The sequence below is a fragment of the Giraffa tippelskirchi genome, chromosome 8, assembly GCF_054371585.1.
Source record: "Giraffa tippelskirchi isolate mGirTip1 chromosome 8, T2T-mGirTip1v1.2.pri, whole genome shotgun sequence".
Lineage (NCBI taxonomy): Eukaryota > Metazoa > Chordata > Mammalia > Artiodactyla > Giraffidae > Giraffa > Giraffa tippelskirchi.
The window spans coordinates 143,710,555-143,725,161 of NC_137282.1; the positions used below are offsets into that span (position 1 = coordinate 143,710,555).

The 14,607-nt window shown below is 37.5% G+C and overlaps 2 protein-coding genes across 5 annotated transcripts in view; one reads left to right on the forward strand and one right to left on the reverse strand.

The window, feature by feature from the left end:
* The window catches only part of LOC145518454 (olfactory receptor 2G3-like), a 181,865-nt gene that overhangs the window by 48,013 nt on the left and 119,245 nt on the right, over positions 1-14,607 (reverse strand). For 3 of the 4 annotated variants that reach the window (XM_081523076.1, XM_081523078.1, XM_081523077.1), the window contains one exon: positions 4,101-4,153. The gene's annotated coding sequence lies outside the window, so the exon portion shown is untranslated. Of the gene's footprint in view, positions 1-1,391; positions 4,154-14,607 lie in introns of those variants that run through there. The other variant, XR_014062911.1, reaches the window with a different exon arrangement.
* Positions 5,625-6,590, forward strand: LOC145519114 (olfactory receptor 10C1-like). The gene has a single exon (XM_081524367.1). It carries the CDS (start codon positions 5,640-5,642, stop codon positions 6,588-6,590), a length of 951 nt encoding a protein of 316 aa, XP_081380493.1. The 5' UTR covers positions 5,625-5,639.

Genomic DNA, 14,607 nt, shown 5'->3' on the forward strand with positions numbered 1-14,607 from the left:
AATTATTGCATGATAAATCATATGTTTTCCTGAACAAGAATTAACTGCAATGCAGTTCATTTTTTTGAAACAGAACAGACCATCTTGGTGCTTGGTCCAATTCTTGAGACAAATGGACTTTGTTATATTTACTTTGAAAAAACTTCTAAACAACTTTAAATTTTGGCTGATAGGTGGCTGATGTGGCATAAAAAGTTTTTAAATTTGACACAAACATGCACACAAAGCAAGAAAAATAAAAATTCTGTGATGTTACGTAATATCTCTGATCATTTTTATTAGTTAATAAACTTTGTTTAACTTAGTCTTATTTAGACAAAATGGTAACTTCTGTTTAGAGGACAAAATTCAAGATTTAAGTTGAAAACTTAGCTATAGACTTTTTAGAGCTGTTTAGATCACTTCTTTATCTTTTAGACCTGCAAAGACAACTCATTTCAGAATTGTACTTGTCTTCCACTCAGAAATCAATAGTGACAAAATACACCTTCAAGAATGGGTTTCTGCCCTCTTAAGTTTTAAAGTGCACAAACTCATGACCAGTGCTCATCTCACAAACAAAAAATATGCATGGAGCACAAGAAGTCTTTGGAGGTGATGGTTTATATTGTTTGTGATGGCAGTATCATACATATAGGCCCATTTCCAAATTTATCAAAATGTATACATTATTAAATATATTCAACATTTTGTATATTAAGCATGCATGTGTGAAAGTTGCTCAGTCGTGTCCAACTCTTCGCAACCCCATGGACTACACAGTCCATAGAATTCTCCAGGCCAGAATACTGAAGTGGGTAGCTATTCCCTTCTCCAGAGGATCTTCCCAACCCAGGAATCGAACTCAGGTCTCCCACATTGGAGGCGGATTCTTTATCAGCTCAGCCACCAGGGAAGCCCATGTTAAGTATAGCACAACAATTTTTAAAGGAATATGAATCTGAACAGAGGAATAAAACTATATTCCCAAAAAAGAGGAAGAATTGAAACTTTTTTCCTAGAATCAGGTAGCAAAATTAGCTAGTGGGAAGCTGCTGCATAGCACAGGATTCTCTGTTTGGTGCTCTGTGAGTGACTGGTAGGGGTGGAATTGTGGGTATGGAAGGGAGATTCACGATGGAGGGGATATGTATATTCACATAAGTAATTCACGTCCCCCATGGTGGATTCATGTCAACGTATGGCAAAACAAATACAATATTGTAAAGTTAAAAAATAGAAAATAAACTAATTTAAAAAAAAATAAAAAAATAAAAAAATCTGAATCTGGTTATCAGATCCCCTAATGGAAAAAAAAAAAGAAGTAATTCACGTCCTTGTACAGCAGAAACTAACATTGTAAAGAAATTATACTCCAATTAAAAAAACAAATGACAACTTACTCTTCTGTAGGCTTTTTTCTTTGCCTTTATATCATGTCAATAACAGGTATTTATTATCTTATCAACTTTTTTATATCATTTAAACAAAAAATATTAAGTATCATACAGTTTAACCATCATCATAATATATATCTTTGACTTGGGTTTTTTTACTTTTGATACAAACAAAAAGACACTTTGTCAAACTCACATTACTAGAAGATTAGAAGATTATTATCATTTATTGAGTCTTTTATAATAAACAAAATAAATACTAACTGCATCAATATATTATTAATATGACATGAAAGTTACATCATTTTCATAATTACTTTTGATGACTACTTAGTTTAATTCAAACAAAAATTTAAATCTGAAAAAAAAAATTTAAATCTGAGTAGTTTACATTCATCATATAGAGTGGTCACATACATATTTGGTTCTAGTAGTACATTTCCCTTGAATTAATATCACATTGTGTACAGTCTATGATAGCAGCTACCTATACTATAGGTTATTCATTATATATTGCTGTTGATTTACTTTTACTTTTCTTTTTACATTGCCTTTTATATTTATTTCTTTTGCTTCCTGAATATTCATATTCACCAACAAATAGGGACAGAGCTATCCATAGCAATTCCTGAGAGAATCAAACTTCTTTCTTACGTACTCTAGTGAGAAGAATATGTCTCCTGAGGAAGGGAGGCAGGATATGGATTCAGAACAAGAAGAAGAAATGAAGTATAAGTATTCATAATCCTTAATGTTTCAGGATGAGAAAGGTCCAAACATCATCATTATGTAATCAGCACAGTCTTGCATGCTTGTGTGTATGTGTGTGTGTGTGTTAGATGTGAGAGCATTGCTAGGAAGAACATGATGCTCTGTTAAGAGACACAGTCTTCATGAAATCAGACATGGTCCTGACTACAGCAAAATCTCCTTAGTGCATGGTCTTAGGAGTGAGGATGTGGAGATTTATATCCTCTGAACCTTGGGAGGTTACATGGAGAGCGTGCAGGCAAAATCAGCTACTGGCCCATCAGAAGTGAAAACTATTTACTTTTTTCACTCAAATTTTAGGATTAAAGGTATGTGATAAAAATGATGTCTTGAAAAAAGAAGGTTGTGAAAGATGGTCAATTAAAATGCTAAAATGCATAGATAACACCCAAAGCATTATTCAGTTCTGGAGATTATTTTAATCAGTTCTTTTCTCCTTCTCTGAAGTGTATAAAGATCTACTCAGTTTGCCAGTAGCTCTGTCATAATATTGCTGCAAATTGTTCCAAAATAATTACTTCTCAGGATTTAGATATATCTCTTATTGTTGGCTAATAGAAATACCTAGATTATCTTGTGCATGTTATTCCAATGAAATGATAACATAGTTCATCTGGGTTATGTTAAGGCATCACCCAGCTAAATATTAGGTCCTCAATGAAATGACTAGGGTGAATTGTGGAAAGCAATGGGAAATCTTCTCTACAAACTAATGACTAATTTACATAAACAGTAGCTACTATTCGATCATTTAGAAATGACAATTTCAGCATAACAAAGGTTAATATTTACTGGGGCTTCCCTGATAGCTCAGTTGATAAAGAATCCGCCTGCAATGCGGGAGGCCTGGGTTTGATCCCTGGACTGGGAAGATCCCCTGGAGAAGGGAAATGCTACCCACTCTAGTATTCTAGCCTGGAGAATTCAATGGACTGTACAGCCCATGGGATCACAAACAGTCAAATATTTATTGAGTTTTTCTTGTATGCCAGGCACTGTACTAAGTGTTTCAGGTAAAATATCTAATAATGTCTCATGTTTTCCTTTGACTTATGGGAAACAAACATTTCATTAAGAGAACAGACTGAGTTAGTTAAGGAGCACTTCTGATTATGTGGACCCAAAATGAATCACTTGTGCTAGATTATTTCCAAAGCAGAACTATATAGAATGTACTTGTCTTAGATCTTGGGGCTGGGTAAGGTGGCACATGAAGCCAATCCACTGAGCTATTAAAATTATCTTGTCTCCTTCCTCTATCTCTTCATACATCTAACTATCACTGAAACTCCATTCCAAAATTCAAACCATCAGAATCTTGTAAATGTTCATTGGTCACTTAATCTCTTATCACATTGAATAGAGATAGACAAATACAATTTATCATTGGGCATGAAACTCCTATATCTTTAGATTAATATCACTGTGTATTTTCTTGATGACTGAGTCTTAACATAGGCTTTTTATTGAAGTATATTTGATTTAAGATGCTGTGTCAATTCTGCTGTACAGCAAACTCATTTTTACACATATGTACATTAAATAGATTATTTTTATAGACTGTTTATAATAGAGGATATGACACACATCATCCTGTATGAGTTTCTTAACATGAGACTTGTAAAAGGCAAGAGATTTGATGCTGATGAAGTGCACTTTAATTCCTTATTTTTCATTCATGGTTTGCCTCTGTAATGTTTTCATTTTATCTCAAAACAACTTAGCAAGAAAGACAGGGAGAGCTTCATCATCTTTTCTTCACAGAAATGATGAATTAGAAGCTTTAAGTCCAGAAAATGTATGAGGTAAAAGACTGAAGAATGTCATGCCAAGCTGTTGTACTGCCATGATGCTCCTATCTACAGACTCCTGACAGCTGCCCTTGAGGACTTCACTCTCTTTCTGTAGACAATGATTAAAATTAAATATTCTTGACATGTACATAAAACTTACCTCTACTACATGGATCTCAGGATCCCTGGACAGAGGTCAACAGAGAGTAAATCCTGAAAAAAAACAGAAAATGTAATGAAAAAAATCAGATTTTGCCTGGTGTAGTACTATTCCCAATGACAGGGAGGAAAAAGGGAATTTGACTACATTTGTTTGTATTCTCACCTCCAACGGACCCATATATTTATTTCTCTATGATCTAATATTTATTTATAGACAGAATATAATTATTTGTAAGTTTAATTATTTAGAGGCACTCACAGACCTTTCTGGACATCTTATTTTTTCAATTGTCTCTGAACTTTGTGAAGCTGTAAGAAGTACTTATCACAGGATAACTTTTTATTCATCCTGTAGGGCTAAGAATATCAAATGACCGACAGCATACATTGGCCTTTGCACAGTCAGCCCTCCAGTGTATCATCCACCAGTTGCTTTCTCCCATGCCTCACGACCCTGACTCTCACTCCGAACACAGGCATTTGCATTTACTGTCTGCAGTCTAAATAGGACTGTATATTTATGAAATGAAATCTTTGTGATGTCACTACTTAAGAAAGAGTGAGGCATTCTCCATTTCTGGTTGGGATTTTTTCCTTGTTTCCTCCATCAGTGTCACTGAAGAAACTGCAGTTCTTCCCAGGTACAGGAAGATAGAATTTTAGTAAGCATTACATTAATAACATATTTGTGTATTTAAATGATAAAAGAGATGACAACTTCTCCACAATCAGAGTTTTTATGCAACTGCATAGGCTGTTACTGAGAAGTGGAAACATTTAAGAAAATGTTTTGGGTTCAAAAAAGATAATAGACTATTATCTCTGTTTATTTACTACAACCTTAACTGAATTGTGTTGCTACATGGGGAATATATACATTATATATATATATATATATATATATATATATTAATTTAACTAGATACAGTGCAAGGTAAATGTTTATAAGCGCTTTAAGTGTAAATGCATCATAATAGAATACTTGATGTGTGAATAAATTTTTCAAAATCATTCCACCAAGGGTTCTGTAATCATTCAGAGTTGTTATTTCATATTTAACAGAATTTTGAATGAGTCCACTTGTTTCCATCCTTTTTTGTCCATTGTTTAATCCCAGGACCCACAAACAGTAGCTGAAAAATACTCTTAAAATAATCTGAATTCAATAAATACTTGTGGAATGAATGAGTGAAGAAAGCAAGTCAGTGGCAAGAGAATAGGAAATAAATATTTAGATATGATAACTTTATTTGATAAAATAATGGGATAAGAGCTAATTGTGCTGAAATTTTTTCCATTTTACGCCTGATGACTAGATACATTTTATGACAGCTGACTAGATATAAAAGGGAAATTTCTTTTCCATCTTATGTCTGCTGACTAGATTTGGCTGCCGGATCAGTGTAACTTCCAAACTTTTTAAATTAGAGGTAAGAAATTTATCTCTCTAACTTGAGCTTGTTAAGAGCAATATAAAGATTTATATTTCTATCTAAAAGAATCTTTTTGATGACCTTGCCTTTCTGTTTTTCAGGTCATGAGCATCAATTGTTCCTTGTGGAAAGACAATAGCATGTCTGTGAAACACTTTGAATTTACCAAATTCTCTGAGGTCACGGAACAGTGTTTCCTTTTATTTTCCCTCATCTTACTCATGTTCTTAGCATCACTGACGGGCAATGCTCTCATAGCCCTTGCCATCTGGACCAATCCAGTCCTCCATACCCCCATGTACTTCTTCCTGGCCAACTTGTCTCTCTTGGAGATTGGCTACACTTGCTCTGTCATACCCAAGATGCTGCAGAGCCTTGTGAGTGAGGCCCGAGGAATCTCTCGGGAGGGATGTGCTACACAGATGTTTTTCTTTGCCTTATTTGGGATAAGTGAGTGCTATCTTTTGGCAGCCATGGCTTTTGATCGCTATACAGCCATATGCTCCCCACTTCATTATGCAACACGAATGAGTCGTGGAGTGTGTGTCCATTTAGCAATTGTTTCTTGGGGAGTGGGTTGCATAGTAAGCTTGGGCCAAACCAACTATATTTTCTCTTTGGACTTCTGTGGCCCCTGTGAAATAGACCACTTCTTCTGTGACCTCCCCCCTATTCTGGCACTAGCCTGTGGGGATACATCCCATAATGAGGCTGCAGTTTTCGTTGTGGCTACTCTTTGCATTTCCAGCCCATTTTTACTAATCACTGCTTCTTATGGCAGAATTCTAGCTGCTGTGCTGATCATGTCATCCCCTGAAGGTCGCCGAAAAGCTCTTTCCACCTGTTCTTCCCACCTACTGGTAGTAACGCTCTTCTATGGCTCAGCATCTGTCAGCTACTTGAGACCCAAGGCTAGCCATTCACCTGGGGTGGATAAAATCCTGGCCCTCTTCTACACAGTGGTGACATCCATGCTCAACCCTATCATCTACAGTTTACGGAACAAGGAAGTCAAGACAGCTCTTCGGAGAACTCTGGGCAAGAAAAAGCTTTGACTCATGGGTACAAATAGCAAACCACTTAAATATTCTTTACTGGGATATCCCATGGACAGAAGAGTGTGGCAGGGCACAATCCATGGGGTTGCAGAAGAGCTGGACATAACTTAGTGACTAAACAAAAACAACATAATAGAGGACCATAAAAATTTCTCTTTGAAGAAGATGCACACTCAATCTAAAAGGAAACAAAGAAAAGAGGGAAGGAAGAAAAAGTGTACTTGTGAAACTGTTTTGTAATAACCTTCTTTAATAACAGTGATTGTAATTTTGGAGACAGCAGTCTTCTTATTGCTAAAGTTCTGATTGTCAACTTCTGGAATCAAATTGGCTACAAAAGAACTTTGATAGGTGAATCCAGTCCTAGACAGGTTTTCCAAAATATTTCAGTTTAGGCTAATGTACAGACTTAGAATAGGGCTTCCCAGGTGGCACTAGTGACAAAGAACCCACCCGCCAATGTAAGTGTAAGAGACGTGAGTTCAATCCCTGGGTTGGGAAGAGCCCTTGAAGGAAGCATAGCAATCCACTCCAGTATTCTTGCCTGGAGAATCCCATGGGGAGAGGATCCTGGTGGGTTATGGTCCATAGGGTCACAAAGAGTCAGACATGACAAAGCAACTTAGCCCAAATTCACACACAGGCTTAGAGTACAAATTACCAGATTATATCTCAGAAGTCTAGGACGTTCTCACCTATACCCTTAGGCATTTTCTAGTCCATGAGAGGTTCATATGACTTCTGCTCTGGTCACTGGGGTAGTGCTTCCACAAATACCTGTCTCTCGTGACTCTTAGTTCCCTGACAACTCTATGATGTGAATTATTTCCTTCTATAAAAATATTTTTAAATGTTTTATCCTTAATAATTGGTACATGATATAGAGTTAAATAACTTTTTTGAGTTGTGGGTGCCATGAAAATATGTAAAAATCCAGAAGAGCAAAGTCTTAAAATTCAGAGGAATTTGTTGCAGAATAATATGAGAAATTTTTACCAAGAATCCCCATAATAAAAATGTTTTTAAAAAGAAAGAGAAATCATATTTAAATTCAAGGAAGGAAGAAAAAAGCTGAACTAAACATAATTAACAAAAGCAATTTTAATTTTTATGTAGTTTACAAAATGTACATATGTGCAGATGAATCCTGACAGAATATATCTGGAAATCATTCAAAAACTTGCTCTTAAGAGAAATGAACATAGTTACAACACAATCAAGTACCTTTAGTCACCTACAGAAGCATTACCTTAAATTTGAACATCAAGTTCTCGGGGAGGTGCTGTGATCTATGAGTGATTAATAACTACTCATAGTAGAGCTAATATGACAAGGAAAGGAGAACTCTGACTGCTGCTATGACAATTTACAGATAGAATGAATAAGTTCTAGCAATCTAACATATAGCATGCTGACTGTAGTTAATAATACTGTATTGTATTTGGAATTTGCTAACAAAATATACCTTAATTGTTCCTATCACCCAGATACACAGGAAATATATATATATATATATATTTATAAAACAAAAGGACAATCCACAAAAAGATGACCGACTGAATGGTAGAAAATATTTGCCAATGATATGACTGGCAAGTGGTTAATATCCAAAGTATATAAACAGCTAATATAATTCAGTATCAATAAGACCAAAAAATCTCAATAAAAAAATGGGCAGAAGACATGAATAGACATTACAGCACATTTAAGGATGCTCCACATCATTAATTACTAGGGAAATGCAAATTAAAACCAGAATGAGATATTACCTCATAACTCTCAGAATGATTATCATCCAAAAATTTACAAACAACAAATGTTGGCAAGAATGTGGAAAAAAAGAAACTCTTTTAGACTCTTGATGGGAATGTAAATTGATGCAGCCACTACAGAAAACTTCCTGGAGGTTTTCAAACACTAAAAGTACAACTACTCTACAATCCAGCAATTCCATTCTTGAATATATATCTGAAGAAAACAAAAACACTAATTTGAAGAGATATGTACAATCCAACATTCATTGCAGCATTATTTACAATAGCCAAGATATGGGAGCAACCTTAGTGTGCAGCAACATTTGAATAGATAAAGAAGATAAAGGGGAGATTGTAATATATATATATATGTATGTATATACATTTATGACACATATATATTAAATATCAATATAAACACTCCATGTTACCACTTCTACATGGAATCTAGAAAAATTAAACAATTGGAAATGGGGAAGATGGTAGAGGAATAGGATGGGGAGACCACTTTGTCCCCCACAAATTCATCAAAAGATCATTTGAATGCTGAGCAATTTCCACAAAACAACTTCTGAATATTGGTGGAGGACACCAGGCACCCAGAAAGGCAGCCCATTCTCTTCAAAAGGAGGTAAGACAAAACATAAAAGACAAAAAGAGAGACAAGAGAGTTAGGGATAGAGACCCGTCCCAGGGAGGCAGTCATGAAGGAGAAGTTTCCAAACACCAGGAAATCCTCTTACCAGTGGGCCTGTGGGGAGTTTTGGAATCTCAGAGGGCAACACAACTGGGAGGAAAAAACAAATCCCACAGAATACGCGCCTAACTGCAACCCCCAGCAGAGAAGTAGCCCAGACGCTCACGTCTGCCACCAGCAAGCTGGGGCTGAACAGAGAGGTGCAGGTTGCATGCTTAGAGTAAGGACCAGGCCTGAATGCCCTGAGGACAATCTGAGGGAGCTAACGTGAGATAGCAACCCAAACTGTGGGATAGCCAAAGAGAAAAAAAGAGAGAGAGAGAGCACTTTCCCGCAAAAAGCTCTAACCTAAGGCGCAGCCTGGCCTGCTCACAGAACAAAGGATTGAGCAAACACCAAAGGAGAGCTAGCCAACTGCGGACCGGCCCATCCTCCTGCTGGAGGCAGAGGGGCAGGGGGGCAACAGCCAGAGCTGGAAAGCAAGGGGCAATGTCAGCCCCAGAGACGGAATCCTCTACCAAAATGCGAGCAGGCTCCCAGCTGCTAACCAAGTCTTCCTGCGATCCTGCAAGGTTGACATCTGCCAGGAGGGTCACAGCCAGAGATCAGCTCCCCAGAGGAGACACACGACACACCTGAGATGGCGCTATTGTAGCGCACCCAGGAAACCGAGTGGCCAGCACGGGGGAGATGATTAAGACGCATGGTCCACCTAGGACAGTGTTCTTGCCAAGCACCTGGTCGCCTGAGCTGCTGGGACCTGGGAAGGGCACAAAATGCACGCCCAAATGAGTTTGTGCCTTTGTGGAGTACCCAAGAATCTGAACCTGAGCAGCTTAGACCTAGGAAGTGCACAAAACTTAGGGCCCACTTTGGACAGTTCCCCTGCAGAGCAACCTAGAGCCTGAGCAGTGTAGACTGGAAAAGCACATGAAACGTGAGCTAGGGCAAACCCAGTGTTGTGCATACATTGCGAGCACTCCCCCCATGCACCAGTGACATTTGTTTGCAGTGTTCCTCCCTCCCCACAGCACAACTGAACAAGTGAGCCTAAATAAGTGACCACCTTCACCCCCTTGTATCAGGGCAGAAATTAGACACTGAAGAGACTTGCAAACAGAAGAAGCCAAAATAAACAAAGAAGAGAGAACCACTCTGGAAGTGACAAGTGCAACAGATTAAAACCCTGTAGTTAGCATTAACTAAGCATTGCAAGGGGCCTATAGACCTTGAGAAGAAGTATAAGCTGGAACAAGGAGATATCTGAAACTGAACTGACCCCACACTGCCCTCAACAGCTCCAGAGAAATTCCTAGATATAGTTTTACTATTATCATTTCTTAATTTTTTTTTTATTTTTAAGTTCTTTACTACTTCTTTAATTTTCATTTTTATAACCTACTATTACTTTGAAAAAAAAGACCCTATTTTTATTTTTTGTTTTTTTAATTAATTTATTTATTTTAATTGGAGACTAATTACTTTAAAATATTGTAGTGGCTTTTGCCATACATTGACATGAATCAGCCATGGGTGTACATGTGTTCCCCATCCTGAACCCCTCTCCCACCTCCATCCCCATCACACCCCTCAGGGTCATCCCAGTGCACTGGCCCTGAGCACCCTGTCTCATGCATCAAATCTGGACTAGCAATCTATTTCACATATGGTAATAAACATGTTTCAATGCTATTCTCTCAAATCATCCCACCCTCGCCTTCTCCCACAGAGTCCAAAAGTCTGTTCTTTACATCTGTGTCTCTTTTGCTGTCTCACATATAGAAGACCTTATTTTTAAAGCAAATTTCATATATATACTTTTTATAATTTTTTGATTGATTTTTTAATATTTTTAATATTGTATTTTTGAGAGTCTTACCTCTACTCTAGATTTTTAATCTTTGCTTTTTGGTATTTGCTATCAATTTTGTACCTTTAAGAATCTAATCTTCTCTTTTTTACTTAGGGGTGTGATTACTGGCTTGATTGCTCCCTCACTGCCTAGATTGGTCTCTCCCCTTTTGACTCCCCCTCTACTCCTCCTGGTCACCTCTATCTCCCTCCTCCCTCTTCTCTTCTCCGTGTAACTGTGAACCTCTCTGGGTGTTCCTCACTGTGGAGAATCTTTTCACCATCAACCTAGATGTTTTATCATTGGTGCTGTATGGATAGAGAAGTCTTGAGGCTACTGTAAGAATAACACTGAAAGCCACAGGCAGGAAGCTTAAATCCAAAACTTGAGAACATCAGAAAACTCCTGACTCCAGTGAACATTCACTGACAAGAGCTCATCCAAAAGCCTCCATACCTATAATGAAACCAAGCTCCACCCAAGAGCCAACAAGTTTCAGAACAAGACATACTATGCTAATTCTCCAGCAATGCAGGAACATAGCCCTGAGCATTAAAATACAGGCTGCCCAAAGTCACACCAAACCCTTAACCCTTAGACACCTAAAACTCACTACTGGATACTTCATTGCACTCCAGAGAGAAGAGATCCAGCTCCATCCACCAGAACACCAACGCAAGCTTCCCTAACCAGGAAACTTTGACAAGCCACTAATCCAACCCCACCCACAGGGAGGAACCTCCAAAATAAAGAGGAACCACAAACTTCCAGCATACAGAAAGACCACCCCAAACACAGCAATCTAAACAAAATGAAAAGGCAGAGAAATATTCAGCAGTTAAAGGAACACGATAAATGCCCACCAAACCAAACACAAGAGGAGGATATAGGGAGTCTACCTGAAAAAGAATTCAGAATAATGATAGTAAAGATGATCTAAAATCTTGAAAACAAAATGGAGTTACAGATAAATAGACTAGAGACAAGGATTGAGAAGATGCAAGAAATGTTTCACAAGGACCTAGAAGAAATAAAATATAGTCAATCAAAAATGAATAATGCAATAACTGAGATCAAAAGCACTCTGGAGGGAACCAACAGTAGAATGACTGAGGTGGAAGATAGGATAAGTGAGGTGGAAGATAGAATGGTGGAAACAAATGAAGCTGAGAGGAAAAAAGAAAAAAGAACTAAAAGAAATGAGGACAACCTCAGAGACCTCTGGGACAATGTTAAACGCCCCAACATTCAAATCATAGGAGTCCCAGAAGAAGAAGACAAAAAGAAAGGCCATGAGGAAATATTTGAGGAGATAATAGTTGAAAACTTCCCTAAAATGGGGAAGGAAATAGCCACTCAAGTTCAAGAAACCCAGAGAGTCCCAAACAGGATAAACCCAAGGTGAAACACCCTAAGACACATATTAATCAAATTAATGAAGATCAAACACAAAGAACAAATATTAAAAGCAGCAAGGGAAAAGCAAGGAATAACACACAAGGGGATTCCCATAAGGATAACAGCTGATCTTTCAATAGAAACTCTTCAGGCCAGAAGAGAATGGTAGGACACACTTACAGTGGTGAAAGAGAAAAGTCTACAACCCAGATTACTATATCCAGCAAGGATCTCATTCAAATATGAAGGAGAAATCAAAAGCTTTATAGACAAGCAAAATCTCAGGGAATTCAGCACCACCAAACCAGCTCTTAAACAAATGCTAAAGGATCTTCTCTAAACAGGAAACACAGAAAAGGTGTATAAAGTCGAACCCAAAACAATAAAGTAAATGGCAATGGGATCATACTTATCAATAATTACCTTAAATGTAAATGGTTTGAATGCCCCAACAAAAAGACAAGAATGGCAGAATGGATACAAAAACAAGACTCCTATATATGCTCTCTACAAGAGACCCACTACAAAACAAGGGACACATACAGACTAAAACTGAAGGGCTGACAGTCATCAAGACAGTATGGTACTGGCACAAAGATAGAAATATAGATCAATGGAACAAAATAGAAAGACCAGAGATAAATCCACGCACCTATGGACACCTTATCTTTGACAAAGGAGGCAAGAATATACAATGGAGAAAAGACAATCTCTTTAACAAGTGGTGCTGGGAAAACTGGTCAACCACTTGTAAAAGAATGAAACTAGAACACTTCCTAACACCATACACAAAAATAAACTCAAAATGGATTAAAGATCTAAATGTAAGACCAGAAACTATAAAACTCCTAGAGGAAAACATAGGCAAAACACTCTCTGACATAAATCACAGCAGGATCCTCCATGACCCACCTCCCAGAATATTGGAAATAAAAGCAAAAATAAACAAATGGGACCTAATTAAAATTAAAAGCTTTTGCACAACAAAGGAAAATATAAGCAAGGTGAAAAGACAGCCTTCAGAATGGGAGAAAATAATAGCAAACGAAGCAACAAACAATTAATCTCAAAAATATAGAAGCCACTCCTGCAGCTGAATTCCAGAAAAATGAACGACCAAATCAAAAAATGGGCCAAAAACTAAACAGACATTTCTCCAAAGAACACATACAGATGGCTAACAAACACATGAAAAGATGCTCAACATCACTCATTATTAGAGAAATGCAAATCAAAACCACAATGAAGTACCATTTCACACCAGTCAGAATGGCTGCTATCCAAAAGTCTACAAGCAATAAATGCTGGAGAGGGTGTGGAGAAAAGGGAACTCTCTTACACTGTTGGTGGGAATGCAAACTAGTACAGCCACTATGGAGAACAGTGTGGAGATTCCTTAAAACCTGGAAATAGAACTGCCATATGACCCAGCGATCCCACTGCTGGGCATACACACCGAGGAAACCAGAATTGAAAGAGACGCGTGTACCCCAATGTTCATCTCAGCACTGTTTACAATAGCCAGGACATGGAAGCAACCTAGATGTCCATCAGCAGACGAATGGATAAGGAAGCTGTGGTACATATACACAATGGAATATTACTCAGCCATTAAAAAAAATACATTTGAATCGGTTCTATTGAGATGGATGAAACTGGAGCCCATTATGCAGAGTGAAGTAAGCCAGAAAGAAAAACACCAATACAGTATACTAATGCATATATATGGAATTTGAAAAATGGTAATGATAACCCTATATGTGAGACAGAATAAGAGACACAGATGCATAGAACAGTCTTACGGACTTTGAGGGAGAAGGTGAGGGTGGGACATTCTGGGAGAAGAGCATTGAAACATGTATATTATCATATGTGAAACAGAATACCATTCCAGGTTCAATGCATGAGACAAATGCTCAGGGCTGGGGCAATGGGATGACCCAGAGGGATGGGACGGGGAGGGAGGTGGGAAGGGTGTTCAGGATGGGGAACACATGCAAACCCTTGGCTGATTCATGTCAATGTATGGCAAAAACCACTACAATATTGTAAAGTAATTAGCCCCCAACTAAAATAAATAAATTTATTAAAAATAAAAAAATAAATAAAACTGAAGGGCTGGAAAAAGATATTTCACGCAAATGGAGACCAAAAGAAAGCAGGAGTAGCAATATTCATACCAGATAAAATAGATTTTAAAATAAAGGCTGTGAAAAGAGACAAAGAAGGACACTACATAATGATCAAAGAATCAATCCAAGAAGAAGATATAACAATTATAAATATATATGCACCCAACATAGGAGCACCACA

Bases quoted from the DNA above. Each gene is read 5' to 3' on its own strand.
- LOC145519114 (XM_081524367.1), top strand. From the start codon at position 5,640: ATGAGCATCAATTGTTCCTTGTGGAAAGACAATAGCATGTCTGTGAAA.